At 38.2% G+C, this 26264-nt stretch overlaps 1 protein-coding gene across 1 annotated transcript in view; it reads left to right on the plus strand.

Moving 5' to 3' along the window:
• The first annotated feature begins 2443 nt into the window (after positions 1-2443).
• chsy3 (chondroitin sulfate synthase 3) overlaps positions 2444-26264 on the plus strand; it is a 77717-nt gene continuing 53896 nt past the window's right edge. Inside the window, exons 1-2 of the mRNA XM_084105475.1 lie at positions 2444-3591; positions 5070-5353. Coding sequence (XP_083961601.1) covers positions 2991-3591; positions 5070-5353 — 885 coding nt within the window. The 5' untranslated portion in view covers positions 2444-2990. The remainder of the gene's footprint in view (positions 3592-5069; positions 5354-26264) is intronic.

The raw sequence follows: 26264 nt of genomic DNA on the forward strand, positions 1-26264 counted from the left end.
TGTGTAGATAGCATTTTGTGTAGATTTTAGCACACAATGTGTGTTAAAATGTAACTCTGGATAGAATAGCACTGGGTGGAGGGCAGTTTGTGTTTATGAAAAAAAATATAGGTGTATTTTATATGGTATCCCATAAAATACTCTAAAATAAATAAAGCAATACATTCAAATAAATAAATTAAATCTTAATTCATGAAAACTTAAAGATTAACAGGTGTTTTTTTGCAGCCAATCACATCATGCCTCTTTTTCGATGTCTTTTTCAAAAGCTGCTTTCACTTGTTATTAATAACCAGATTAACTTTATTTCTGTCAGACTCTACAGAAGCTCTTATTGAGAATTAACAGGTTTTGGTGTTGACGATTCATTGAATGTTTCATTTAAAGTCACCAGAATCGTGATTAGTGTCAGCTTTATTTGGGCTCTTGACCCTTGACCCTTTAACATTAGTTTTCTCTGATTGCTGTAAATGTGTATTTATTTTAACACATTTGAAACAGCAGAAATAATCATGAGAAAAATATGCTCAAATGATAATATTATCATCATGGACATGTAAGATTGTTAAGCAAGAGTTTAATAATTGAAAAATAAATGTAACATATGAAAGATATAGTTCAGTTCGTACAGAACCATATAGACTATGGTATCAAACAGACATCAAGAATCAACACATGAATCTCAACAATGGTGACAAACAAAAAGCTTCATGTCACAATGCATGCTGGGTGCCACCATAGTACAAATCTCATCCATGACTCCCAGCATGCATTGCAGCATGAAGCTTTTCGTTTGTCACCATTGTTGAGATTCATACGCTGATTCTTGAGGTCTGTGTTTGACTAGTTTCTGCTGCAGATTAATTTTCAGAAAACATTTTTTTTATTTATTCTGCACTGCTGGATAGCTTGATGTAGTGTCACCAGATTGTTATAACTAACAGCACATAAATAAATTAAATGCACACCATCCATTTACTCAAAAACTTGATCAGATCAGCACTTGCTGATTATGACATCATCAAGAAACATCTGATCATATTTTCTCTCACCATAACAAATGTATTTTATTAAAATACAATTAAAGCAGCCAGAGAAAAACTAAAAGAAGAGTAAAGGGTCAAGAGCTCAAATAAAGGAGCCATTAATCACGATTCTGGTGACTTCAAATAAAACATTCAATGAAACATCAACATCTAAACCTCTGTTAATTCTCAATAAGAGCTTGTCTATGTAGATTCATGATGTCTAAACCATCCAAATGTTCAAACAAACTCTTTATTAAACGTCACTGGACTACATAAAAGCAAGTAAACAATACGTTTCAGTTTTCATCCAAACACTCAGTTGTAAAAACACAGGAAGTAACACATGTGACACATGTGTATTTTGCTTTCTTCTAAAGTTTTCTCTACATGAATATACTTGTCCAAATTATCGTGAAGTGATTTAGATCATTTTGTTAGTTTGACCAATTCCTTGAGTAGAATCAACTCAAATTAGTGAGTTATTCATCAAATGGCCATTGCTATTTCAGATTCTAAATAGCAGACAGAAAATATGTATCATGTGATCACTGAAATATTGAGTGTTGGTAAAGGCTGGAGTACACTACACAACTTTTCAAATCTGAACAGATTTTAGATTAACAATACCCAGATGACGTACTCGTACCGCATATGATGGGATTGTAAAGTGTGCGAACAGTGGATTGCAAACACTTTGCTATCCCATAATATAATGGAAGCTGAGGAATCATAAAGCTGAAAAATAAAAAAAATACTGTAAAACTATGTATGAGCTCTTTTCTTACATACGTACAAAAAAAAAATTGTTCCTTGTGCTTAAATTGTTTAACAATACCCAATAAAGGATTTTCATTTTGGATGTTTTATGCCCACAATGTATTTACAGCATACATGCTACAAAACACTTCATTAACAGCCAAGAAGTTCCTTATCAATGTACTATAGTGAAAATAAGGCCATTCGGATGCAGCTAATGACTGTTTTTCAACAAGTTTCCCAAATGTTTTCAATGTTTAAGGTAGTCCCGCCCCAAACTCACACCACTGGCTCAAGCCGTTTCCAATCCTGATTTATTTATTTATTTATTTATTGTCAGGCCACTCAGTCAGGTCTAATTTGTCATTACACGTGTTGTTGATTTCTGTCAGGTAGCTAAATGTTATTCATAGTATTAAAACATCATGTAGGCCTACAACTTTAATTTATTTTTGATTTCTTGGCTGCACTTAGTCTTGTTGTGACTTTTAGGCTAAACATCGTGTAGGCTAAGTAGTCTCAGTTAAGTCAAATATTCAGAGTCAATAAGCCCAGAGCAGTGAAATTCCTGCCGCCTTTGTATTTCCCAGCTTAAGTCAGCCAGGGAAGAGAAAGGTTCGCTCCGCCCCGCGACGGAGCGTGTTTGTCCCGTTACATCAGTGCGCCCACAGGCTCAATCCCGGAGACATGCGGGAGACGCGAGGAGGAAAAGTTCCGCGTCCGTGTGAGGAAAAATGTCGAGTGTGTGGAGACTGAAGCGGCTGAACGAGGAGAGAAGGGTTACGCGAATGCAGTGTATCTTTACAGTGAGGTGAGGAAACAGAAAGGCACAACGCGAGCGTTCACCGCTTGGGAAAGGAAGCGTCAACTTTATAAACGTTACAGTGTGACGCGTTTTCACTTCAGTAATGTGGACTGGCAGCGACCGAAAGAATTATAAGAAACTCTTCTCACCGAGCGAGAGATAATTGACCAGAGAGCTGCGATATCAACACTTGGATGGATTTTCACCGTGATCGATACATGTGAAAGATGTTTAGGTCACGTGTAACGGGACAACACTCAGCTTCGGTCGCGCGACGTTCACGCGAACGCACTTTGCAGATGTTAGATAATCACAGGCGTCAGTCGTTTGACTCCAAACTGCACTGTATATCAGTTTGAGGAGACTGTTGTTTATGAGGGATCTGCTGTGTTGACTGTGCGATGGCCCTCAGGTCGAGGAGACCGCTGGTGAGCCTCATCGTGGGGGTTTTTCTGGGCTTCACCGCCGCGTCGTGGCTGGTTGTGCCCAGAGTTGTAGAGATCAGTGCGAAGAACAGAAGATCCTCAGTGTGTTCATTCTACAGTAACGCCAGGGCTCAGGCTGAAGTTTCAGACACCTCCTCCTCAACCAGTGGCAGACACAAGCATCTGCAGCCAGTCTTCTCCAGCCAGGAGGGCAGTGATGAAGGGGAAGAGGAGCTTCATGGGACGGGGAACAGCAGTGATAGAGCTGCACCTGTGCCTCAGGTGAACAGCTTCTTGTATGTGGGGGTCATGACGGCTCAGAAGTACCTGTCCTCCAGGGCCGTGGCTGCCTTCAGGACCTGGAGCCCCAGCATCCCGGGCCGGGTGGAGTTCTTCTCCAGTGAGGGGTCTGAGAAGATCCCCCTGCCCATCCCTGTGCCCCTCGTCTCGCTGGCAGGGGTGGACGACTCCTACCCTCCACAGAAGAAGTCTTTCATGATGCTGAAGTACATGCACGACCATTACTTGGATAAATATGAGTGGTTTATGAGGGCTGATGACGATGTCTACATCAGAGGTGAATAGCTGAAGAGCCAGAGTGGAAAGAGGCATTGCTGTGTTGAAGTTTGTTTATGCATATATAGCTCTTTGGAAATATTTAAATTTGAAAAGTGCCTTTTTCTTGAAAATTATAGAAAGTACATAGTTTTGGAAGCTTATTGTAGGACCATTGAGATGTTTTGCATTGTGACATTATTTTAATGACAGTTGAACTTCCCCTAAATCTGTTATGCATCCAGACATTTTACTTCGAGTTTATTTTTTTTAATGGTGATTCTCATTTGATTAAATTTTTACAGTAAAATAATTGTCTCTAAATATATAACAATTTAAAATATATAACTTTATTTTTATACAGTAGTCAACATTTGAAGTGGATCAAAACCTTTCATCAAAGTTATACATGATTTTTGAACAATACCCGTTCTTCTCTTAGGACAACTTTGAGGAACTTTTTTGATCCTCTTCAAATGCTGACTACTAATCAGAAATTTAAGGGTAAAATTAAAATGAAATGACATGAAAATAATGTCACAATGTTTTTAATAATAATAACCCTAAAATCAGGCTTCATTTTCTTTATGCAAAAGATAATGATTTTGATTTCTGGGGTGAAATATGACCCAGATATGCTCTTGGTGGGTTTTTGTGAAATTAACCCAGATGATTATCAAATGCATAATCAATTTAGGTGGCTATATCCATTGGTCAATCAAAAAATATTTGGTTAAGACAGTCGTTTTTTCCTCAATAAAAAGGTTTTACTCATAAATATATGAATAGTACTAAAGATCACGTCAAATCCGAATAACAGCTATTTTACATCATCTTTTTATTTCGCAGGTCATCTAATGTGACTTAATACTGTCTAAAATGTGTTCTACACTTCATTCGAAATGTTGAGTACATTAATTAAGGTTAATATTAGTATTAGGGCTGCGCAATATATCGAAATATCGCAAATGTATATATCGTGATATGTTATCGCAAATGGGGTCATGAACAAAAGACAGAGAAAATCACTCACTGCTCTTGGCTGAATAACTTTTGTAGCTTTAATAAGAATCAATAGATTTAATTCATACAGTGAAAACTAAGCAGTGTTTTATTTTTACATTTGATTATTCAGTTTCTGTTGTTAAATAATAACCCTAATGTAGGATAACCTGAACCCCTAAACCCCCTGGTTTACACGGATGTTAAAATGACACTTCCTTCTAATGCTACAGTAAAACACTTTCAGAAGTTGTAGGCATGCTTTCTTCTCATGTAGGTTATATAATTTTAAATACATTTTAAAGAGAATTAAAGTTTATTTTACACACTTTAAGCATTATTGTATCACATATTGCATTATTTAATGAGTTATCGCATTTTTCTTAATGCCCTAATTAGTATGTTTAAGAATATTAGTCACTGATAATTCACCACACAGAGTTTGTATAAACGGCTTTGTCGGATGTTTCTGAACCTCGTGGTGTTCTCCTCCTGCAGGTGAGAAGTTGGAGCTGTTCCTGCGCTCTCTGAACAGCAGTAAGCCACTGTATCTGGGCCAGACGGGTCTGGGCACCACAGAGGAGCTGGGGAAGCTGGCCCTGGAGCCCGGAGAGAACTTCTGCATGGGGGGTCCGGGGATGATCTTCAGCCGGGAGCTTCTCCGCAGAATGGCGCCTCACATCGGGGCCTGTCTCAGGGAGATGTACACCACTCATGAAGATGTGGAGATAGGGCGCTGTGTCAGGCGTTTTGGAGGGACCCAGTGCGTCTGGTCATACGAGGTAACGCCGGTTAACATCCTCATGTGGAATGTGGTTTGAATAGGGTGAATTGTGCTGCTCAATCTTAGAGTTACTAGAGTTCGAGTTTATCTTACCCTCTTATTACTCCATGTTTCTATTCTGCTTTTCTGCTTCAATTATTTTTTGCACTATTCAATTTAAGGCGAGACACTACAGGCAAAAACAGTGTTTGTTCGCATCTGTCAATTTTGGGCTTTTTGGATTTTCATAAAGTGTTTTTTCAGACTAGTGGAAAGAAAACATCCAAAATACACTTTTAACTGTATCTTTTAGAGCACTTTATCTATTTGCATCTGTAGATTTCAATTACAGTATATATCTTTACAGGCCATTTTCTCAAAATGAGTTTTTCCTCCTACATTGAGCCAGAAATCTCCACTTCAGTAACACTTTACATACACCAAACTTTACAGTTTTATTATCTATATTCTGTAGGTTTTACAGAGGGGTTGTTCATATATAATTTTCCTGATTTTATACAACATTTTATTCCTTAAAAAAAATTGGTGAAATGTATCTATTTTTGGCTGTTATTGACAGTATTTTCTGATTTGTGGACTGATAAATAAAGATATCCATAATCCCCTCTGTAAAAACCTAATATTTCAAAAAAATGAAACAAGAATTTTGAACCTGACTTCATCCAATGTTCTAGAAATGTATGCAAATTAGTGCATATTTAATTAGATAATGCCTCATTTGCATATTTAAACATAACATTTCAGAAAACGTGTAATAATTTTTTTTTGTTGCAATTATTAATGTAATCAATCAACAGGTGAAGTATGGTGATATCTATTAGTTCTTGTTTTACCCTATTCACCTGCGGTGTCTTGCCTTAAGACATAAGTATGTGCTGGTCAGGGTTACGGTAGTCTCGCGGAGCCAGAGCTTCAGACTGACGGCAGAAGGTCTGGACTCTTTCGCAGATTTTCTTGGCCAAGGACCGCCCCAAGAGGACGTTTGACTAACATGTAACCAATCACAGTTTGTTTTGTTCCGCGTCATGTTTAGGGGCGTGAAAATATAATATCGATGTCCCTACAATAAAAGACTGGCGTGCATCTAATAAATTATTCATTCAAGGACGTTGTGCAAGTTTACTGCAACAGTGGAGCTGCGAACTTCACATACTTTTGAAAATCCATCGTTTTGTTGATTCTGGTAAGTGCTCATTGGCTCAAACACAATGGCTTTCTTCTTCAACGAGGGGTTTTGGTGTCACGGCATTTGTTTCCAGGCGGACCGATAAAGAACTCGACACACACACACGTCTCCCGGACATCCTGCAGAATTCAACCAATCAGATCAGATCCACGGTAATTGATACAAAGTCTGGATCCCCCGGCCTTCTTTTGAGCTACCACCACTGGAGAAGCCCAAGGAGAAGTAGACATTTGAGCAATCCCTTTGTCCAATAAATCCTGTATTTGTGCTTCAATGAATTGTTGTTTTTCAATGGAGATCTTGTATGCATGTCGCCTTACCGGTACTTCATTAGTGGTAATGATGCAGTGTGTAACAAGGTTTGTCCGACCAATTCCTTGGGTACAAACAGTTGGCCAGTTTAACATCAGACTCTACTGATGTTCTAATCTGTTCTTGTCTTTTGATCTGTGTCTGCTGCCAGTGTTCTGTCGAGTTTCATCACTGCAGGTATATGAGGAAATGGCGAGGTAAAAATGCATAGTAAGGGTGTATGTCATGGTTGTGGAAGGGAAGGGAAAAGTATTTACTTTCATAACCCCTTCTGTTGTGGGTAGGCTGTACTGAGCTTTGTGAAAGTCTAGCACCATTCCTGTCTTTAACAGAAAATCCATTGGTCAGGTCAGCATCCTGCATAATGAAGAGTATCAGGTCTACTGATTGTCCCTGGACTTCACACTTCCACTTCACCTTACCAATAGCAGTCTGCCTTTGTCCATTGGCCAATAGAAAAGATTGACCTTCACTGGGTTGGTATTGCTCTTGGTGACACATCTGATTCTAACAAGACTCCTGGATCAGCGAGAAAGTGCTACCTGTGTCGACCATGGTGATGGCATACCTATCCTGTAAAATGATGGTCCTTATAATCATGTTGAACAGAAGTTTGAAAGGATTGCACTACTCAGTTGCTTGCATGCGGTGGTTTTCGCTGAGGTTCTTGAACTGTGGAGGCTTTCTTCTGTTCCTCCACATTAGCTTGGCTCCAATACCTTTTGGATTCATCGATATCTCTTTCGATCGGAGTTCCTATCCTGATTGATTCTCCAACGTCCTTGATGGTTGTGTGTAGCAAACTAGAAAGTTGTGGATTACAGTTTCTAAGGATAGCTTGAACTACTTCCTTTTCAGACATTTCTTTTCTCCACCTCAGACACGATGCTCGATAGTGAAATGCTAAATCTCTGATGCTTTCTTTGGCACCTTGCTTCCTCTCTCGCTGCAACATCATCACAATCCTCACTTAAAAATGAGTGAAGAAAAGTTTCTTTAAACGGTCTCCAGTTGTACACATTCCTCCGCTCTGCCAACCACCAGTCCTTTGCAGTACCTTTGAGTACAGCAGATAGTGAAGCAAGGACTTCACCATCAGTAAGGGGACGAACAGCGAAATACTCTGGCAGTGTTCAATAAATATGACAGGGTCATCCTCTTGGGTATTACTAAAGCTGGGGAAATCGAGTTTCACTGGGGGGTTATACTGTACTGTTGATTGGTTGCTCTGAGTTGGTAGGTGACTGGATTGCACACTGTTTGTTACATTTCTACATTTAGAAAGCGGAAAGTGAACTCTGGAATTAGGGTCTGGGGCAATTGGAGGGGATGAACTCGGCACCAGAGATTGAAATGTATGGTCCACTTGACGATCTCGTCTCTTCAAGCAGTCTACTACAGATTGGCCCAGCTCTTGGACAAGCAGTTCTAGTTGTTGTTTTTTACTTTATCACACTCGCGTTGTACCCGGTAAGACATTCTCTCCTCTATGATTCAACATCGGCTTTCAAATTCATCAAAAGGAACATTTTTCACTCACCCGCTGGCCGAAATCTGTTAGATGGTCTTCAATCGAAGTGAACCGTTCTGTCAAACGTTCTATCATGGATGTGACTGAAGTGGATGGGTCGTTGTTTGGTTCATGATCCATCTCCGGTGGTGGTGGAGGTGGAAAATGGATGTTGTCAGGAATGTCTGGAGCATTATCCCTAATTCTCTCACTTACCTCATCCGAATCAATATATAGGTCACTGAAGGTGTTGATTAGATCTTTTAGGGGTTCCCTCCGCGTGGTGAAAAGTCTACACCAGGCACGGCCTTATCCCCATCCAGAGCAGTGTGACTGACCCTTCTGTGGGACATTAATACTGGTTTAGGTTACAAATATACAGGTTTAATGGTCCCTGTTTGGGCACCAATCTATAACCATCCTCCTCTGTTTAAAAAGGCACAGCTAATGATCATTTTAAGGGAGGGGCCCACCAACCACACTCAATATATGCACCTTAAATAATAATAAACCAAGCTTAAGGAAGTATGCCCACAGCAGCAAATGTATGTATTTATCTGAAATAAAGTTTGTATACAATCCAAATAAACGACCACATGAGGTATACGAATTATACGATTATTATTGAAAAGTAAGAATTGTCATTAAAAAACAACAACAACAGATGATGAAAAACAAAGCAAAAGAAATCAACAGACTCAGAAATTTGTATAAACAAAACCAGTTGGCATAAAGGCAAACATCGCAACAAGAGAGAATTATAGATGAAAAGAAACAGGACTATGGGCGTGTGGAGTGGCCTTATATCCGGTGATGAGTTGATTGAAGACAGCTGGTGATGATTGTTGAATAAGTGGAGGTGAGGGACCAGGAAGGATCAATCAGTCTCTCTCTCTAATAACTGCATTAGTCTATTAGTCTGCTATTAGCTCAAGCCTCTGTTACTAGCTCTAAAATGACGTTTGGGAATTAGCAACAGAGGCATGGGATGAGATGCATAGGAAATTAGTCCTACACAAGAGCATTTTAAGGACAAAAACCTGACAAATGTCTTGAAATAAACCATCTGAACAATCTTTTGAGGCGTGGTGACCGTATAAGTGGAGTAATTGACTTCGGGCCATTTGAATTATTAAAAAATGCAACAGTATGTATCATGGAGAGTGAAATTCATACAGGTTTAAGTTGGCATCAGATGTGTAAGGAATAACTGACAACGTGCTGTTGAGTAAATGCAGAGTGTGTTGTTACACCCCTAGTAGTGTTTTCAAAAATATAGATATTTCGATATGTATTGACACTGAAATATCTGAAACGGTTCCAATACTCCTTTTCTGCAGTTATCGATACACCGATACCAGCTGTGCGATCTCTCGTTTGAAAAACACACGGCTCTTCTCACTCACTCGTCTCAGTCACTCCGGTTGAATAGTGCTTGTATTGCGCATTATTTTAGTCAATCCCACACACCAAAAGCGCACGCATCACTTTATAAGTGGCGCTCACATAAAGCCTCTCAAACAGATCTCAAATACCAATTTGACAGCATCCTTTTCCGTGAATTATTGCACTTAATTGGTCAAATACATAACAAAATATGTCAAAATGCCCATCTTGCTGAGTATTCAGGTATATTTGGTCAGTTTTGGATTGTAAACAGTTGAGAGAAATCGCATGTTGTGTATCAGTATATTGGATCTGTGCATAAGCTCTTAAAGTGACAGTAGCCTAATAAACCTGCTGCTGTCTGTCATGTTAGAACAAAAGAGAAAGAGAAAATCACTCGCTGTTCTTGTTTTGTAACTTTAATTGTAAGCATTAATCTGTATTTAATTTTTACAATGAAAACTATCCAGTGTTATTTTACATTTGATTACTTTCATTTCTGTAGTATTTCTTACCTGAATACTGTTAAACCCACCTGAAAAACTTAAATCCATGTTTATTTTACTTGTCCCTTTATTCTATTGTTTTTATTTTGCTATCGTTTGTAGTTTTATTTGTTTTTATTACTGAATGTTTGCTTTTTTTGTAAATGTACAGTTGTGGTCAGAATTAATGCACCCCTGGTAAATATGATCAAAAATGGCTGTAAAAAATAAATCTGCATTGTTTATCCTTTTGATCTTTCATTCAAAAAATTGGCAAAAATCAAACCTTTCATTGAAGTAAAAGAATTGAAAGTGGGGAGGAAATCACATTATGAAATAAATGCTTTTCTCCAAAACACGCTGGCCATAATTATTGGCTCCCTGTTATTAAATACTTTTTGCAACCTCCTTTTGCCAAGATAACAGCTCTGAGTCTTCTCCTATAATGCCTGATGAGTTTGGAGAACACCTGACGAGAGATCAGAGACCATTCCTCCATACAGAATCTCTCCAGATCCAGCAGATTCACAAGTTCATGTTGGTGCTTCTCCTCTTCAGTTCAGCCACTCCTCCTCTATAGGGTTCAGTTTAGGGACTGGGACGGTCATGGCAGAAGCTTCATTTTGTGCTCAGTGACACATTTTTGTGTTGATTTTGATGTTTGTTTTGGATCATTGTCCTGATGGAAGATCCAACCACGGCCCATTATAAGATTTCTAGCAGAGGCCGTCAGGTTTTGATTTTTTATCTGTTGGTATTTGCTAGAATCCATAATGCCATGTATCTGAACAAGATGTCCAGGACCTCCAGCAATAAAATAGACCCACAACATATGAGATCCAGCAGTGTATTTAATCGTAGGCATGGGGTGCTTTTATCCCTGTTTGCTCCAAACACATCTGGTGGGTTTGCTGCCAAAAAGCCTTTTTCTGTTTCATCTGACCACAGAATCCGGTCCCTCTTGAAGATCCAGTCGTGTCTGACAACTGAATATGCTGGAGTTTATTTCTGGAGGAGCGAGGAGGATTTTTCTTGAAACCCTCCCAAACAACATGTGGGGATGTAGGGGTTATTTGATATATATTTATTTTTAGGCTTTTTAGGATTCCAACGTGTTTTGGAGAAAAACATGTATTTCATAATGTGATTCCCTGATCTGAATGGCAGTATATATGGCAGTTTTCCTGTGGTATCGAAAATAGTATTGAATATTGATATTTTTCAAGGTATCGTATCGAAGTTGGAAATTGCAGTGCATTGTGACAACAACACTAACCCGTAGTATACTCATATAAAGCAAAATATGTACTATATAGAAAATATCAAGTGTTTAATTTAGGGATGTCCCGATCAGGTTTTTTTGCCCTCGAGTCCGAGTCCGAGTCATTTGATTTTAAGTATCTGCCGATACCGAGTCCCGATCCGATACTTCTATAATGCAAAAAAAAAAAAAAAAAAGAATAAAGAAGAGCGAAAAAAACAGATCCAGGATGTTCCTTATTTTTTATTTAATTCACCTTATTTTAACATTCAACAACTCTGTTAACAAACAGAGCACTTCTGTGAGGTAGCTTGAACAATCAAGTAATAAATAAATTCTTCACTTTTGGACTTTAGTGCAACAGTAAATATTAAAAAAAAGTCTAATATATAAACAAATAGCACCTCAACTTAAAATATCCGGTAGGCATGTAAACAAATAAAAAATAAAAGTGCCACAGTGTTTGCAAAGCCAGTAATGTGCTTTTAGGAACTGCACTCCTAACTCTTACGCCGGTTTCACACTGCACTGTTAGCAGAGCGTGCAGCGCGTATTTTTTTCGCCGCCCATGTTAACAGATTAAACCAGGCTTTAGAGCATTCACACCGCACGCAGAGGTGGCGCTGCAGTGCGTAGCAGAGCAGAGCAGAAGTGCCGCGATCGTTTCGGCGCCGAGTCTATTTTTGCTGCGCCGCTTTTGCTGAATTAAAGTGACAATACATTGATCATGGCCAAAATACACCGCAGTTTTATCCAAAAAGTGCATTGATGATATCTATTGTGTTTTAAACAGTCAATCAAATGACCAACAGCAATTTAAAAAGAAAACAAATGTCCAAAAACAAACTTGTTGCCATAACAATAAAAACAAAGATGAACCAAAAGTTATATAAATGAAATTATTAATAAAATAAGCTTCTTGACAAGTCTTTTCTCTTAAATGTATTTGAAAACGAAAAAAAGCAATGCCAACTTATCCATTATAGACTCTGTCTGTACACAACCCACGGTTCAGCCGCGCGTGACAAACGCTGCCAGTATGAAAGCAAAACGCGCGTGTCCTGCTCCTGCTCACCATACGCACTGCTCCTGCGCTGCTTATGCTCTAATAACGCGTGCAGTGTGAAACCGGCGTAACTCTGTGTCACCGCATAATAGAGGTGTTAAAAAATAATGAGAATATAAATACATATATATCCGAGTCCTGATCGGGAGGTAACGTCCGATTCCGATCGAGTCTGAAAACACGCGATCGGGCCCGATTTCCGATCACGTGATCGGATCGGGACATCCCTAGTTTAATTGTTTATATTGTTGCAAAATGAAAAACTATATTATCGCCCAGCTCTAATCTGCTAAATGTGACTTTAGGGCATGAAGATATTAAGATATTTTAAACATTAACATCCTTATTTTCTATAAAACTGCTTTGAAATCCACTATACAAATAAATTTGACTCGACTTGGTTTTCTCCCTTGTAATCAAATGGATATCTCTCCAATCTAAAAGTACTGCTGGAAACGGACCTTGTCCACCTCTAGCTCCCGCACCAGCCAGCAGTGCCCACTATACATGGTCCCGTAGACCCAGAGAGGATGGGGTTTGTGCTTTGTCTGCCTATAGATATGGAGAGGGGTTCTAACGTCTTTTCCATCACACTGTGAGACTGGCCAACCAATAAGACTCTCACTTTTGGCCACATGCCCGGAGCCGCTGCTGCCTCTTTCTGTGGGCCGGTACCGATATAAGGCTTGATGATCACAATGGCATCGGAGCGTCAGGGGTCGCTAGAGTCCACCGGGTCCGTCTGAGAGATGGTTTATCACGCAGCTCCAGACAGGACCTGACACAGCAGCATTATGTCACTGATTCATTCAGTTGCAGTGAAATGTATTCAGCACCTTAGAGACACAAACGCTGACACAGCGTTTACTGACAAACTCGCATCATTACTTTAATCCCTCAATGACATGCTTACAGAGAGTACTGTGCTGTACCAGGATGGTAATACCGTGGTACCAAATGATGACCATATTTATGTGGCATGTTATTTCTGCAAGCATGCTTTACGCTAAGTACAGATTTTTGTATCATCTGAAGAATAAAAATGAAAGTGATGCTAAGGTCACCTGGCTGTGTGATTGGCTTTATTTGGTGATAGCTAGCAAGAAGAAAAGTCTTTAATTTTACATTGAAGGACAGGAATATTGATCAGTGTTACTGCTTAAAGAGATTACTGAACATGACACATTTGATTGTGAGTTTTGACTTGATTCTGACTTATTTCATGTGGTGGAGTATGATCGATTATAGACTCTGAGAGACTGAGCTGTGTTTCTATCCCATAATGCATCAGTGCAGATTTCCTCCCTGCAGACTTAAATGCTTGATGTTGTGTGGGTTGAGCTGTATCTTCAAAATGTTTCCACTGAGCAAAGCAAAAGCAAGCAAATATTTACATTAATCACACACACACACACACACACACACACCCACCCACCCTGTTTACACTCATGATGTTTGGGTGTCAATATGGCATTTATAGAGAAATTGTATAAAAAAGATATTTTAATAAAAAAAATTCCATTAACTTATCATCTATACGTGTATGCTGTGTTTTCGGAGATATGAAGTACTTTTTTTTTCTTTCTTTTTTTTCTATTTACTAAAAATTTCTCAACCACACCATTAGCATGCATATGAAATATTATTTTTTTCTGAAAAGAAAAACACTTTAATGATGATCAATTAAAGATGAATTGTTTCTGGATATGTTGAGGCAGAATTCTGCCGTCTGCTGGTTAGAGAGAAATCTGTAGGAAATACAGTTTAAAAAAAAAAAAAGTGTAATTACCATAAACATCCAGTAGAGGCCCATATAAATCCATTCATTTTTTCTGGATGTGGTCAACTGCTCTTATTACAGCTTTTGTATACATTTAAACATAAAACACATCAAATCAGTATTTTTTGTCAAAGTTTAGTTTAGTCTAGTCTTTTGAAGTGTCTTATTGCAATAATGCCACATAAGTTGCCACTAAAAGACATTAAAAGACAAGGCCTTATTGTAATCACATATCAAATAATCCAAACATATAAAAATAATTAACTTTAAAATACGAAATTAATTTAATAAAAGTCAATAAAAAGTACAAACAGCAATAAGCAGATATGAACAGGAGTGAAGAGTGAACACACACCTGTGTGTGTGTGTGTGTGTGTGTGTGTGTGTGTGCGCACGCATGCGTCAGCAACAGAAGAGGATATACAAAGGTAATTTCCAAAATTGGTTTATTGGTAGGGAAAGAGGTGCACAAGCGATGGCTGTAGGCGAGTAATAGAATTCGGAGAATTGTAGACAACCTGAATAACAAAAGTCCTTTTCGGATGCAAGTGCAGGCAGGAATAACAGGGAACAATGAAAACAAAAGATGACTTGAAAACAGGATAAATCCACAGGTAAGTTCAAACAGGGTAGTGCAAAACGAGACCAGACACTGAGGGCAGGGAAGGTGTGTGTGTGTGTGTGTGTGTGTGTGTGTGTGTGTCTAAATGAGGTGATGATCAGCAGCATGGCGTGATGGCTGACTGAGTGCAGGTGGGGACCAGGAGGGATGCTGGGAAATGTAGTTCTGTGGTGACTGGATAATGTGACCGCATGTATGTGTGACTGATCATGTTCATTCTACATTGCACTTGTATTTATGTGTGGAAATAGTGGAGTCTTGGAAATTAAGAATCAATATTGGTTAATCAAAATGCAATTAAAGAGAAATTAAATTTGATTCATTGATATTTTCAACCCAGCCCTAGTGTAAATATGCTTTCCATTGGGACGAATGAAGCTGGTCAGTGTACTGTATTAAGCCTAAAACGTGTTTTAACATCACTATTAGTAAGGATAGTATGATCTCTGTATAACTTCCGTCTTTAAATGCAAGATATTTAAAGTGTACCTAAAATATACTTGCAATAGTTCCACTTTAGCACAATCAAATACACAGTAATTCACTATATCTTTAGTTGCACCTCAGCACTATTTCTGGATAACTAAAGTGCATTAAGTACAAAATTAGTTGTTCCAATTTAGCAGACTTTAAGTATACCAAAAGTACAATTGCAGGGTATTTATATAAAGTAAATAATATGTAAATGTATGTGTAGTGTACTGAGCATAAAATTTATGTATTTCAAATATATTTTAGTATATTTATGTTTTACTAGGTTGCATGGGTAGTTCACATATTAATAATTCCTGAGGTAATTCACTAAGTGTGACGGTCTCACTACAGGCGCAGGTATGAAATGTGGCAGCGGGACAGCGAGGAATGATCATTTGCAGTTTAGTAATGCAGTGACTCTGATGTTCATTTAGTAACTGTTCTGGGCTGCTTTTCCCAAAAGTGAGCCTAAGTTGATTGTCGAGACCTCTGATAGCAAGGGTTTCTAGTCTACTTATGATGCTAATGCAAAGGAATATTAGGCCCGTAAGTTCTGCATCGGTTCACTCTTCTACATATTCTGTAGTTTATAGATACAAATGAATTTAAATTATCAGCACTAGAGACCTTTATTGCACCTTATTTCTGCTTCCCTTGTGTCATTTTCACAAAAGGCTGAAATGTATATACAATACACATCTCATTATATGCTTAAATAATGTTGACAAATTAATATTTTGTAACATTTTGGATGGATTCCCCCAAACACCCTCATTTATAGATCTGGTTCTGCACTCATCACATAGGCTAAATTACATATTTTGGCTTCAAAATGATGAAATTCACCAAAAGGCAACAACTTTGGGCCACTGTTATTTATTCATCTGTAAATGACTGCAAATTCAGGTTATGTCAGTAAAACATATTATATATTTTCAGTGTGTATATATAGCATAACACGCCATGAAAGTGACCAAACAAACAGAAGTCGACAAGCCACTTATTTACGCTTCTATCTCTACAATGTCGTCATGTTGTGCCACTGCAAGGGGTAATACTGTACTCGTAGTGGTCTGAAAGCAGCTCGAGGATGCTGTGTGAAGATGAAGACTCTTCTGGTAAATGTATCAGCCTAGAACGTTTGTCTTCCGGCCTCCAGTGAAATGGCTCAATCAAATTTAATTACTTTCTCTTTTCTGCTTCACTCAATGTGTAATGTTAGACTCAATCACCACCTAGATTTAGGCATGCTGAGCCTTTCTCCATCACATGTGCTTTGATATCAAAATGGTCAACAGAAATTCAATTCTTTTGAGAGGCAGAGAGAGAAGAGTGGGAAGCAGGAGTCTTATGGTAATGGAAAATTACTGCTTCACAGCATTGTCCCGTAATGTTATAAACCTTGAAATGGAGACATGTGAATACAGAGACATCTGTGTTCTTTTCACTCAGTTTTCCATTTAGTTCAGGTCTGAGTTTGGTCCCTCTACAAAAGTGGGAACACTCCCTCTGGTGCTCTTCGCTCATATTTGACTGAAAAATGTTACATTTATACCATATCAAATATCAATCCTTATCAAAGAGGGGCCATCTCCACGCTATACAACACCGTTAACACATGTTACCCCTTGGCTTCTGATAGGATTACTTGGGCTAGGGATCTTAATATAGAGATGGAGACAGAGACATGGCAGTCGATTTTGAAACGTGTTCACTTGTCATCTGTTTGTGCTCGCCACGGGGTTTTACAGTGTAAAGTTGTCCACAGAGTACACTGGTCTAAAAGTAAGTTAGCCCGCATGTTCCCTGACATTGATCCAAGCTGTGACAAGTGTCATCTAGAACCAGCTAATTTAACTCGCATGTTCTGGACTTGTCCTGCTTTATCTCTTTTCTGGGAGTCTGTTTTTGATTCGCTTTCAGCTATCACATCTGTTAATATCCATCCCTCTCCGCTAATCGGCTTGTTTGGAGTCCTACCTCCTGATTACTCGTTGCCGCCCGTCTCATTTCGCTGAGTTGGTAGCTTTTCTTACACTACTAGCGAGACGCTGTATTTTGATGAACTGGAAGGGTCCTCACGCTCCTTCTCATACTCGGTGTATAAAAATTTAATAAAATTTTAAAAAAAATTGATACATTTTTTTTGATAAATTGGAAAAAATTAAACACGGCCTTCGTGGTTCCATGGTTACATTTTCAAGAATTTGGTTACCCTTTTTAGAGCATGTTAAATCTCTGCAGCTGGACGCAGTCCCAATTGGTTGACTGTCCTCCCACCCTGCGCTATCAGTGTTGGTTATCCCGGTTGTGCACTGGTATTGTCGTTAGCAGCACACATTATTTACTACGTTTTTGGGTTACTCAACTTTACTTACTGGACCTAGTTAAGGCTGACTTTGGCCTATGTCTGTATTATTACATACAGTTCTGTTATAATATATTATATACTGTACTAAACCTGTTTTTTTGTTTTTGTTTGTTTTTTACATTTTGATGTCTGATTGTTTTTTTAAAAAAATAATTTTTTATTGTTTTTTATTATTATTATTGAGTGTTTGTCTCCGTTGCTGTGAAAATTTCAATAAATAAATCATATACACTCACCTAAAGAATTATTAGGAACACCTGTTCAGTTTCTCATTAATGCAATTATCTAGTCAACCAATCACATGGCAGTTGCTTCAATGCATTTAGGGGTGTGGTCCTGGTCAAGACAATCTCCTGAACTCCAAACTGAATGTCAGAATGGGAAAGAAAGGTGATTTAAGCAATTTTGAGCGTGGCATGGTTGTTGGTGCCAGACGGGCCGGTCTGAGTATTTCACAATCTGCTCAGTTACTGGGATTTTCACGCACAACCATTTCTAGGGTTTACAAAGAATGGTGTGAAAAGAGAAAAACATCCAGTATGCGGCAGTCCTGTGGGCGAAAATGCCTTGTTGATGCTAGAGGTCAGAGGAGAATGGGCCGACTGATTCAAGCTGATAGAAGAGCAACTTTGACTGAAATAACCACTCGTTACAACCGAGGTATGCAGCAAAGCATTTGTGAAGCCACAACACGCACAACCTTGAGGCGGATGGGCTACAACAGCAGAAGACCCCACCGGGTACCACTCATCTCCACTACAAATAGGAAAAAGAGGCTACAATTTGCACGAGCTCACCAAAATTGGACAGTTGAAGACTGGAAAAATGTTGCCTGGTCTGATGAGTCTCGATTTCTGTTGAGACATTTAGATGGTAGAGTCAGAATTTGGCGTAAACAGAATGAGAACATGGATCCATGGGGGTCAAACACAGTATTAGTATGGTGTTCCTAATAATCCTTTAGGTGAGTGTATATATATATATATATATATATATATATATATATATATATATATATATATATATATAATATAAATGTTACATTTGTTTTTTTATTGATTTTTTTTCTCTTCATCGGAATGGTACGAAACTTGGTAAAGGTTTTGGCACTTGTTTGGTGAACACAAAAAAAGTCATGGACATGATTCGAACAGGTTAAATGGTCCTGAAGAAAATAGTCACACTTGTGCTCCTCGCGGTCAAAAATTATGCATTGGAAATGAATGGGAGACGAATTTCATCTAGTGGAAACCTTTGGTACTGCGGCCAAACTAAATCTCACTGAAAGCTCATTTTTTGAGATATCTGGCTGAAATGTTGAACTCAACTTGTTTAGATATATGGATGTTCTCATAGTTTTAGAGTAAAACATGTTTTTGAAAATATACATTTCATATAAAAATTGAAAATAGTATTTTTGCACATTTTTCATAACAATAAACGTAAAATTCTGTAACTTTCTTTAATTTCACTTTTTAAAACTTTTTTCACTTCAGCAATAATCTTCCAAGTGTTGTCTTTGAAAAGAGATCAAACTTAAGTCTGTGCTCTAATGCATTCAAGATTTACGAGTTTAAGTTTGAAATTTAATTTTCAGGTCAGTGCTCAAAAAGTGAATAAATGGATTACAAATACAGCGTAAATATAATTTAGTACCATAAAATACCATAAAAATATTAAATAAAAACATTATCGATCTGAAATATAGTAGATTCATTTAATTGAAATAAATTATTATTATTTTTTTAATTTTTTAAATTTAGGTCAGTTTTGACTGACACGCGCGCGAAGAGCACGAGAGGGTTAAGATAGACCATTTCTTCTGGCTGCACGTCGTTCTCAATGCTGGTTTCTGATTTCTTTTGCTGTGTTTACACCACCATTGTGCTGGAAATAGCTCAGGACACATGAGCCAAAACTCTAATCATAGTGCTCAGTTCTATCTGGAGATAGTGAACCGATTCATTGGTATTTGCGGTGAACATTCACAGTAAATATTCCTGTTAGTTGTGAAAAGGCCTTAAAGGGATAGTTCACCCAAAAATGAAAATTCTGTCATCATTTACTCACCCTCAAGTTGTTCCAAACCCGTATGAGTTTCTTTGTTCTGCTGAACACAAAGGAAGATATTTGGAAGAATGTTTGTAACCAAACAGATCTCGGTCCCCATTGACATTTACATTTACATTTATGCATTTGGCAGATGCTTTTATCCAAAGCGACTTACATTGTATTTCAAGGTACATATTTACATTCTTATCAATTTTTGCTTTCCCTGGGAATTGAACCCATGACCTTGGCATTGCAAGCGCCAGCGCTCTACTGTTTGAGCTACAGGAAAGATATGACTACCATAGTATATATTTTTTCCTACTATGGTAGTCAATGGGGACCGAGATCTGTTTGATTACAAACATTCTTCCAAATATCTTCCTTTGTGTTCAGCAGAACAAAGAAACTCATACAGGTTTGGAACAACTTGAGGGTGAGTAAATGATGACAGAATTTTCATTTTTGGGTGAACTATCCCTTTAATGAGGGAAAAAATAATGTACTTGTAAATTTGCGGATCTCAGAAGTGCATGTCAGGGAAGAATCAAGCCCCATCAGTGAGACATGAGGATCTGTGAGAAGCTCATTATGTGTTTTATCTTTGATGAACATGCTCTCTTTGAAGTGTGTCACCTGTGAAGTATTCTCAGACGATCTGCTCATGAATCTGAGTGGCACAGACCGGAAGCACTCACTACTTCTGTCATATCCATCCCAGTGTCCTCTACCATTCCCAGGAGAACTGGGGAAACTCCCTGAGCTTCTGCCACAGGAAATGAATGTCCTCCCAGAGGCATTCTGGACTAAATGATGGGAACATCAAAGCCTTCCTTATTATATGTCCTGCTGGCCAGAGCAACCTGTGATGTGAAAGCTAATGAAGTTACATCTGCAGGCAAGGTCGAACTAATGCAGTGGACAAGTAAAGCTTACGGATGCCCTTGGAAGATTTTTCTTCTTCTGGAATTATCAGGAGTTTTGTGATAGTGTCCATGATTCCTGCTGTGCTCAGGCATAGCTGCTGTTGGCAGGTCGGGGAACCACCCCCATTTTTAATTAAAAAATTTGCATAAGCATTATAATTAATACATCAATGTGATTTTAACATCTCCACTCTTAAGTATCCTTGTACCTTTGTTTGTTTGCCATTTTCAAACACGCTTTTGCTTAAAATCAAATGCTGTAATGTGGTGATTCATTTCGGATCTGGTTGGCTTAGAAGTCTTCACTGAAGATTTATTACTGCTGTGTATTACCAGCCATAAGAGCAGGATCATATTATGAGATTGAAATGTTTGCTCTTCACTAGATCTTTCCTAGTTTATCCATTTAAACACACTGAGGGATGAGTTTAAATTATTGTCTGTGATGATTGACAGTGTGCTATGGATGAGGTCCATAGGGAGTGTCTTGTGTATTAAACATTTGACTGTTGTCCCATTTCATTAGAGATAATATGCTGAACATCCCCCTGTAGTCAATAATTTGATCTTTTAAAACTCATCTTTGATCACCAAAATTACATATTTAAAATTTTTTCCTTGAAAAAAATTCTTCATGCCTTAAAATAGCTTGAATGTAACTCAACACCCTTGCCTCATTTAGTATACGCGGTTCTATGAATATGCATATGAGCCCCGCCTCCACTCACTCACTCAGCTCAGAGATCCACTCGTTGACGATCACACGTTGATCTGATTGGTTACAAGGTAGTTTGTGACATCAGTAACACCAGCGAGCTCCCTTACTACTAGATCTCTCCTTTCCATCTAATTTTACAAACTACATATGGTGATTAAATTCATCGCTTTTGTCAGATGACTCATTTTGCCAACATGTATCTTCTTCAATTGACAATTTTTTTAAATTTAACTCAACAGAGCAAGTCTCCCCCTCTCTCCTCTGGGAGACGCTGAAAGTAGTGCTCAGGGGGGACATGATATCATATACTGCTTTTATTAACAAAGAGAGGGAAAGGAAAAGACAACAGCTAATTGAGATGATAATCCAAAATTGACAGGCAATACTCTTCTTCTCCTACACCAGATCTTTATAAAGAAAGGATTGATCTTCAAACCCAATATAATCTAATTTCATCAAGTCACGCAGAGCAGCTTATTTTCCGGTCGCCAGGTTTTTTCTATAAACACGGTGATAAGGCTGGTCGTCTTTTAGCCAATCAACTTAAATCCAGGTCATCAACACAACATATCTCTCAAATTACAGATGATGCTGGGGATTTAACTATTGATCCCCTTACAATTAATAGCATTTTCATGAACTTTTATTCTATCCTTTATAAATCAGAAACCCCTAATGATCAGTCTAAATTGGTAGAGTTTTTTGACATTGTAAATGTCCCCACTATTCCATTGGAACATAAAAAAGACTTAGATCATCCCCTTCAGCTGCAAGAAATATTTGTGGCCATATCAGCGTTGCGAAGCGGCATGTACTGGCCATCGGGACTACCGGGAGATTCCCGGTGGGCCGACGTGCTTTTTAGGCTGATACATTTCTTTTTTTTTTTTTGTCTTAACGGCCCATAAAACTCGTACATTGGCGGCCCATTCATTTTGTTTTGTTTTGCTTAATTGATGGCGCTGGGTTAGTGCCAGTGCAATGCATATTGCTCAAAAAAGTCAGCATTATTATTATTTTCTCACAGACCGGCCCATGAAACGCGTAGATCAGCGGCCCATTGGTTCTTTTCTTGATTGACACTGGGCTGGCCCAATCACATCTTTAAACACCTCCCCCTTTGGGCTCTGACCGAGCGTGCAGTGTGTATCTGTCAAAATAGTCTGAGAGATGGAGAAGAAACGCAAGGAATGTGCAGAGAAATAGTGTGATAATACTATTTAAATATAGAAATAATAGATACAGGCCCCTTCAAGCAGAGGCTGTAAAATGTGTCAAAATAACAGATATGTTTTCAGCAGCAGCAGGACCTTCACCAGCTTCAGTGGCTGATGAGGATAGTGAGGAGGATCAGGAGAGAGATGAGAAAGTGTAGAGGCTGCGGTAAGCAGAACTACTTTCAAAACACTTCGGCTATGTCATGAGTGTAGGAACCCAGCATTATGCCCTCGAACCCCCTAGAAGGCCCAAGGTCCACACACCACCAAAAATCCATGTGAGAAACACTGGTATTGCTATGCCAATGCAGCTTATAGCTTGTTTTAGGATTCATCACTGTGAAGTCTTGTCCAATTGTATTAATAAATGACAATTCTGTACTTTCATCTGTTAACTCTCACTTGTTCCTACTCACTCATTACATGCCATTAGTGATTTTAAGGAATAGGAGTTGGTATATTCATGGGCGTGCAAAGATGGGTGGTGTTTATGATCATATGTAGTGGGCCATTCTGGGCCAAAATGCCAGGGCCGATTTTTTTTTTTATCCCAGTCCAGCCCTGCCGGGGCCCGATGGCTTTCCGATCGAATTCTATAAGAAGTTTTCTACCAAATGATCTCCACTCTTGCTCAGTATGTTTGGATATTCTTTGTCTCAAGGAACTTTACCAAAGTCCCTTACCGAAGCACTGATTACACTTCTATTGAAGCCCGAGAAAGACCCAACACAGTGTAGCTCATATCGACCAATTTCTGCTAAATGCAGACATCAAAATTTTAGCCAAGTTACTGGCTATCCGATTAGAGTCTCCCTTGGTCAGTATCATTTCAGCTAATCAGACTGGATTTATAAAAGGTCGGCACATTTTCTCTAATGTTCGTCGCCTTTTGAATGTTCTTTACACCCCCCCAATATTGCACATAACTCTAAAGGATTATATGAAAATAATTTTACTCCTCTTTTGATTAAACTCAAATCTGATCTTCAAAAATGGAGGATTCTTCATCTAACCCTGAACTGTGTTAAAATGACAGTTCTTCCGAGATTCTTATATTTATTTCAATGCCTTCCCATCTTCTTATCCAAAGCTTTTTTCAACAGATTAGACTAGCTTATTTCCAGTTTTATATGGGATGGGGAAAACCCCTAGGATTCGGAAAGAGTTTTTCCAGAAAAATAGGAGTGATGGGGGGAGTGATCTCCCTAATTTCTTATATTATTATTGGCCTGCTCAAGTTCAAAAGATAGTCTACTGGATGCACTCATCAGGCGCCACTGATTGGTGTGAAACAGACTCTAAATCCTGCACAGAAACCTCTTTACAAGCCCTAGTAACATCTAGCCTACCTATTAAAATAGCACAATATACATCAAATCCGGTTGTTCATTCTACTCTTAAAATATGGACTCAGCTACGCCAGCATTTGCAGTTAAGACAGGCACTTCTGCTTCAGAGCCCAATACTAATCATGCATTCCTCCCTGCCAAACCAGACTCTGCATTTTGGACGTGCACCACACTGTTTACTGGTCAACCATATTTGATACACTCTCTAAAGTATGTAAAGTACAACTGAAGCCATGTGCTGAATTTGCTATATTTGGTGCTCCAGGTGGTGAATCGAATCTGACTCAAAGACAACTAAACATTATTGCTTTTGCATCCATATTGGCTCGCAGACGGCTGTTATTACATTGCAAATCTACAAACACACCTAAAGCATCGCATTGGCTTCAGGATTTGATGTTATACCTACACTTGGAAAAGATTAAATATTCAATTAGAGGTTCCCATAAATTCTATTATGTCTGGCAACCCTTATTATCTTATTTCTCTGCCATAAATGTATTTCCTGGGGAGTAGTGGGATTTACATTGGTATTGTAACATTTTTACTTTTACACACACCTCTCTGACAATCTCGTGGTCTTTGATGCTCAGGTGCATGTGCTCCAGGTGTTTTTCCAGGTATTTACATGTGTGAATATGTAGGGCTTGTGTTTATTATTGTATCATTGTTTACACCTTTGATTGTGGTGTCCAACTGTTTTTCTCTCCTTTTTTTAATTTTTTTTTACATTGCCATCGTTTTAACTGTTGCATATTTGTATTATTTTATTTTAATATTGTATCATTATTATTATTATTATTATTATTATTATTATTTTCATCATCTTTTGTACTATTACTGTTTAATTAACATCATCTAAGGCAGGTTGTTCTGGGTTGGTTGGGGAGGGATTGAAAATGTAAAAAATACAATCTCTGTACAAACAAATAGTTTCAAAAACAATTTGTCGACTTCTGAATTTACACATGGTTTGTCTTAAAGCATATTAAAAACACCACATAGACATATAAACAACATTAAAAGCTGGATTTTCACCACAGAGGGACTTTAAAGGAACGGTCACATGATTCTTTAATGATTTTGATTATAGAAATTAATTTAGAAATGAGTTATTATCTATTAATTTAGAAACAACAGTTTTCTTTAGCAGAACTTCTGTATCTGTATATCTGTATTCTGTATTCTGTATAATTAGATCAAGTTTGTCACATCATGGAAAATAAAAAATAGTGCAATTTAGAAAGTGCTTTTTTGTTGTTGTTGCATTTCCTAAAAAAGTTATTATCCGCACTAGTCAAAGCCAGTTTGTAGTGACATTTGATGCTTGGCAAGCATTTGTTTTCCACTGTCCTTATAGATGAATTTAATATGATAATGCACTGACAGACAGTTTTTTCAATGAATGCTCCAGGTTTGCTTTAATTGCTGATTGACACAACAGGGAACATCATTCATCTATTGACCCATACTATAATAGTCTTCTACTTCTTCTGTCCATCTAGTAGTCCAGTAACATTGTGCTCTGAATCAGATTCATCTCTTCAAACCTATCAAGCATTAATTGCTTTGGTTAATGAGCTCATTTATTTCCTTGTCCATTGTTTGCAGTGGCTGAACTTGCACCAAGAATGATTCCTTTAACAGTTATGTGAGGAAAGCCTATAGACAGATATTCAGTTCTCCATTGTATCACCAGTTTCATCTCCATAATTTAAACTGATTTTTCATGCTGTTGTCCTGTCAGTGTCAGTAATGATCTGCTCATCCAGAAGTGTGATGGATGCGGGTCACTTCTGTGTCGTGGCAGGAACAGTCATCCATCATCAAGTGTCATTGAGTTTATCTCTTATGTCACCCAGACCAGGAAATTCTGCCTGCACATTTAGGGAGAGTGGATTGATTGATTGTTTTCCACAAAGTGCATTTACTAATAATATTACAGAATTTGTCTCATGGAAATTTGACAGTAAGGCATTGAGTTTGAGTTGGTATGCAGATGTGAACTTACAGATATTAACAACATCAGTGTAAAATACTTAAAAATGTGAAGCAATTGATGTGACTTTGATTGTACTTTGGATTTGGTTTTATTACAATCCACTATTGTTCTTCCACAGTATCATACACTTGTACATCATGGTAACTAGGGATGCATCAATGCCAGTGCCTGTATCGGGCCTGAAACTGCGCTCGT

The sequence above is a fragment of the Abramis brama genome (genome assembly GCF_963993115.1).
Source record: "Abramis brama genome assembly, chromosome: 25".
In the NCBI taxonomy this organism is placed as follows: Eukaryota; Metazoa; Chordata; class Actinopteri; order Cypriniformes; family Leuciscidae; genus Abramis; species Abramis brama.